Below are 4393 nucleotides of genomic sequence, written 5' to 3' on the forward strand. Positions count from 1 at the left end.
AAATGGTGAGAAATTAACAAAATTGATGAGACAAGTGACTGTGATGGGACCAGAGAGGCTGCTGAAGTAATGATGACCAACCTTTACCACGGGATTCCAGCACAATAGCCAATCTTTCGCAGCAGTATTGGCTGTGGTTGTGAAAGGTAAAAGTTTGTTGTTGGAGGACACACATGGTGGTCACTATACAAAGTTTTATTTTTTATTGAAAATTTAAATATGGGTAAACTCTCCTAGGCCATTAGGAATATGCTGCATTTAAGAGCATGGGAAAGGGAGAGCCAAAGTGGAAACAACTAAAAGAAGGGACTAGTTTAATCCATTTTACATACTCTGTCATCTTCTTTCAGCCCTATCAATCTTAGAATTGCAGCAGACGGCAGAGACACACTAGAATTTCTCTAGCTGTCAAGTCAAGCAGAAAACTGAAAAATCCCATGGAAAGTGTCTCCACAGGAAACCAAACTGTCACCGAGTTTGTACTTCTGGGCTTCCATGAAGTCCCTGGGCTGCACCTCCTGCTCTTTTCTGTTCTTACAATCATCTATGTCTCCATCATCATAGGGAACATGCTTATTGTAGTGGTGGTGGTCAGCTCCCAGAGGCTTCACACACCCATGTATTTCTTTCTGGTGAACCTATCCTTCATTGAGATCCTTTATACCTCCACAGTGGTGCCCAAAATGTTGGAGGGCTTCCTACAGGAGTCTGCCGTCTCTGTGGCTGGCTGCTTGTTCCAGTTCTTTGTCTTTGGCTCTCTGGCCACAGATGAGTGTTTTCTTCTGGCTGTGATGGCGTATGATCGCTACCTAGCAATCTGTCACCCTCTAAGATACCCACTCCTGATGGGGCCTCGATGGTGTCTGGGGTTGGTGCTCACGGTCTGGCTGTCTGGATTTATGGTAGATGGACTAGTTGTTGCTCTGATGACCCAGCTGAGATTCTGTGGCCCCAACCAAATTGACCACTTTTACTGTGATTTCTCACCTTTGATGGTCCTGGCCTGCTCAGATACTGGAGTGGTCCAGGTGACTACGTTTGTTCTCTCTGTTGTCTTCCTGACTGTCCCCTTTGGGCTGGTTCTGGTCTCCTATGCTCAGATTGTGGTGATTGTGCTGAGAGTTCCCTCTGGGGCCAGAAGAGCAAAGGCTTTCTCCACTTGCTCCTCTCACCTGGCTGTGGTGTCCACATTCTATGGAACACTCATGGTCTTGTACATTGCGCCCTCTGCTGTCCATTCCCAGCTCCTCTCCAAGGTTGTTGCCCTGCTCTACACAGTGGTCACTCCAATCTTCAACCCTGTCATCTACACCTTGAGGAACCAGGAGGTGCATCAGGCACTAAGCAGGTTTCTCTACTGCAAAACAACTGAAATGTGATCTAAGGAGGATAGTGAAGATTTTCTATTGGACTTTCAGTGTCTTGATTAAAAAGTCTCCCACAATGGGCTGGAGATGAGAATTTTGTTTTTTTCCCAAAAAAATTATGCTCAAGGGGAAGATAATAGTCCAACAATTTTTAAATGCTAGTGTTGTGGTTGAATGACAGTGGTCCCCACAGGCTCATAAATTTGAATGTTTGGTCATCAGGGAGTGGCAGTTTTTGAAAGGATTAGGAGGTGTGGCCTTGTTGGAGGATGTGTGTCACTGGGGGTGGACTTTGACCTTTTGAGAGCCTAAGCTAGGCCCAGTGGTGCTTTCTCTTCCTGCTTCCTGTAGATCTGGATGTAGAACTCTTAGCTACTTCTCCAGCACCGTGGCCGTGTGTGCTGCCTTACTACCCGCCATCATAGTGGACTAAATCTCTGAGATTGTAAGCAAGCCTCTTTGATAAGTGTTGCTGTAGTCATGGTGTCTCTTCACGGAAAGAGAACACTAAGAGATTATGTAAACTAATATGAGTTTTTGAAAACTGAATACACCATAAATAGTGCACTGTTTTGATCATCAAACAGGGTAGACATATACTGATTTGTTACTCTGTAGCCCATTGCTGTGTACAGTGCTACTACTATTGAGTAATGAAAAGAAAATTAGAGAAAAAATCAATACTGAAGCAAATTTAGAATTAATCCTCACTTATATTACTGTAGTATGACATCTAAAGAGTTCTTTACTCTTGGGTGTGTGTGTCTACAGCTTGTATAGTAGAATTTGCAACATGTTTTCCCACTGAATAATACATTATGAACAAATCCTATACTAACTATCATCCACTTCTTTCTTCTTTTAAGTTTCTTCATATGGCTAACCATAATGGAATAGTTTAAATAACATTCTGTTGTTAGGATTGTTTAGCTATAAAAAAACTCAACTTTTTGTACATCTATGTTTTTCTATAATAAATTTCAGAACAAAAGTTGCTAGGACTAATAATATGTGCCTTTACAAATATTAAAGTTGACTTTATTTTACTTATTTACTTTGTGACTTCTTTTTATTATAGAAACATACATAAAATAGAGTACAGTGTATTGGTGGTGAATGCATAATTACTGTAAGCTTTTAGGGCAAATTCCAGGGGTTGGCTAAGGATAGTGCTATTCACAAATTGTGTATATATTTCACATACAATTTTTTTATTATACTTTCCTATTTGTAGAGACAGCTTTTCACTAGGCTCCAATGGATGGTTTGATATCCATGATCAACACAGACCCTCTTGGTTAAAGGCTCCACTGTGTAGACCCATACATTGGTTAAAATCTCCCATGCATAGCCCATGCCTACAGTCACAAAGACTGCCTTGGTTAAACTTAGTGGGTCTCAAAACAAAACCAAAAGACATGAATGTGGGAAGTGGACTTGTAGGGCAGAGAAGGGGTTAACGGGGATGGGAAGGAGATAAGAAGATAAGAAATGAGAATAATTAGAATACTTTATACACATATGTGAAATTGTAAAAGAACAAATTTAATTTGTAATATGATTTAAAATGTAAATATACACGCAAAGAATAACAATAAAAAGACTGTTTTTAGAAGCTTGCCAACTAGGTAGGGGCTTGAGAGACAGCTCAGCAAAACAGTTACCTTGTAAGCACAGAGACTGGAGTACAAGTCCCCAGAACCTGCCTAGAAAACTCCAGCTGTGGTGGTGGTACTCTCTTGAAATCACAGCAACGGGAGATGAGACAGGCAGACTCCTAGGGCTTGCTGACCAGCCATCCCATCTTATTTGACAAATTCCTGGTCAGTGAGAGATCCTGTCTCAAAAGGCAGAAGAAAGACTGTTTTTCTGCCTGCACCGTGGCTGCCCCGATTCTGCTGCTGCTTCAGCCGTAATTGCAGTCCCACAGCTACTGGCCCAGGTGTCAGGCAGTGGCCAGGCAGGACTTTTACTTCTCGCCAGTTTACCTCCTGCCGCTGCCACCAAATGTAGTTTTAACTAAATCTCTATTGTTCTATTTATGAATAAGAACCGGGAGTCAGAGGCTTGGGTGAAAACCTGCTGGTTTAGAGAGACTGAGTAGCAACTAGCTGACCTTCTTTGTCAGCATCTCTGAAAAAGAGTGTCCTTCCTCTCTAATAAACCAAAAAAGAACGCCACACCCAAAGTCCCTCCCTGCTGCTTCTATGTCTTTCTCTCTCCGTATGTCTTTTCTTTCTTTTTGTTTTGTTTTGTTTTTTTCGAGACAGGGTTTCTCTGTAGCTTTGGAGTCTGTCCTGGAACTAACTAGCTCTTGTAGACCAGATTGGCCTTGAACTCACAGAGATTCACCTGCCTCTGCATCCTGAGTGCTGGGATTAAAGGTGTGTGCCACCAACGCCCGGCTTCTATCTGTATTTCTAGCTCCTCTGGACTCTCTATGGCTAATGCTGGTCAACCATTTGCTCGCTCCACCCCCTGATCCAAGGTTAATTTTGTTAACCTATTCTTGGGGTTTCACAGTATCATCAAATTTCTGCAACTGAGGACAATGCCTGAGATATGATAATATGATTCCTGGGGTTGTCCTATGGCGTACACATAACTTGCAAATAAATACACATACGTGTGCATATCCATAAACACACACACACACACACACACACACACACACACACACACTTGCAGGGGTCTCTCCAATACTCTTGGATTGACAGTATTAATATTGGGGAAATGGCTGTATTATTGAAATCGTTGGAAGTCTCCATTCAAATCCTAATGCCGTTATTCATCATATCAGGAAAAAATAATATTAACATTCATATAGAGGCGCTAAAGTTCATCAAAAGCCAAAGCAATTCCAAGCAGAAGGAAAAATGCTCAAGATACCATTAACACATGAACTCAAATTATATTACAGCGCTATAGTAACAGAAGTAAGAGTTATACTAGTATAAAACAGGAAAATGGAATAGAAGAGAGGACACACGTGTGCTCCTTCACATATGCAAATATGCACACTTAAA

The 4393-nt window shown here is 41.7% G+C and overlaps 1 protein-coding gene across 1 annotated transcript; it reads left to right on the forward strand.

Annotated features, from left to right (window-relative positions):
- The first annotated feature begins 437 nt into the window (after nt 1-437).
- Or11a1 (olfactory receptor family 11 subfamily A member 1) lies at nt 438-1379 on the forward strand. The gene has a single exon (XM_048446440.3). It carries the CDS (start codon nt 438-440, stop codon nt 1377-1379), a length of 942 nt encoding a protein of 313 aa, XP_048302397.3.
- The last annotated feature ends 3014 nt before the right edge of the window (nt 1380-4393 follow it).

Source organism: Myodes glareolus, chromosome 18 (assembly GCF_982192425.1).
Source record: "Myodes glareolus chromosome 18, mMyoGla1.1, whole genome shotgun sequence".
Taxonomy (NCBI): domain Eukaryota; kingdom Metazoa; phylum Chordata; class Mammalia; order Rodentia; family Cricetidae; genus Myodes; species Myodes glareolus.

Coding starts and splice junctions, on each gene's coding strand:
- Or11a1 (XM_048446440.3), top strand. CDS start 438: ATGGAAAGTGTCTCCACAGGAAACCAAACTGTCACCGAGTTTGTACTT.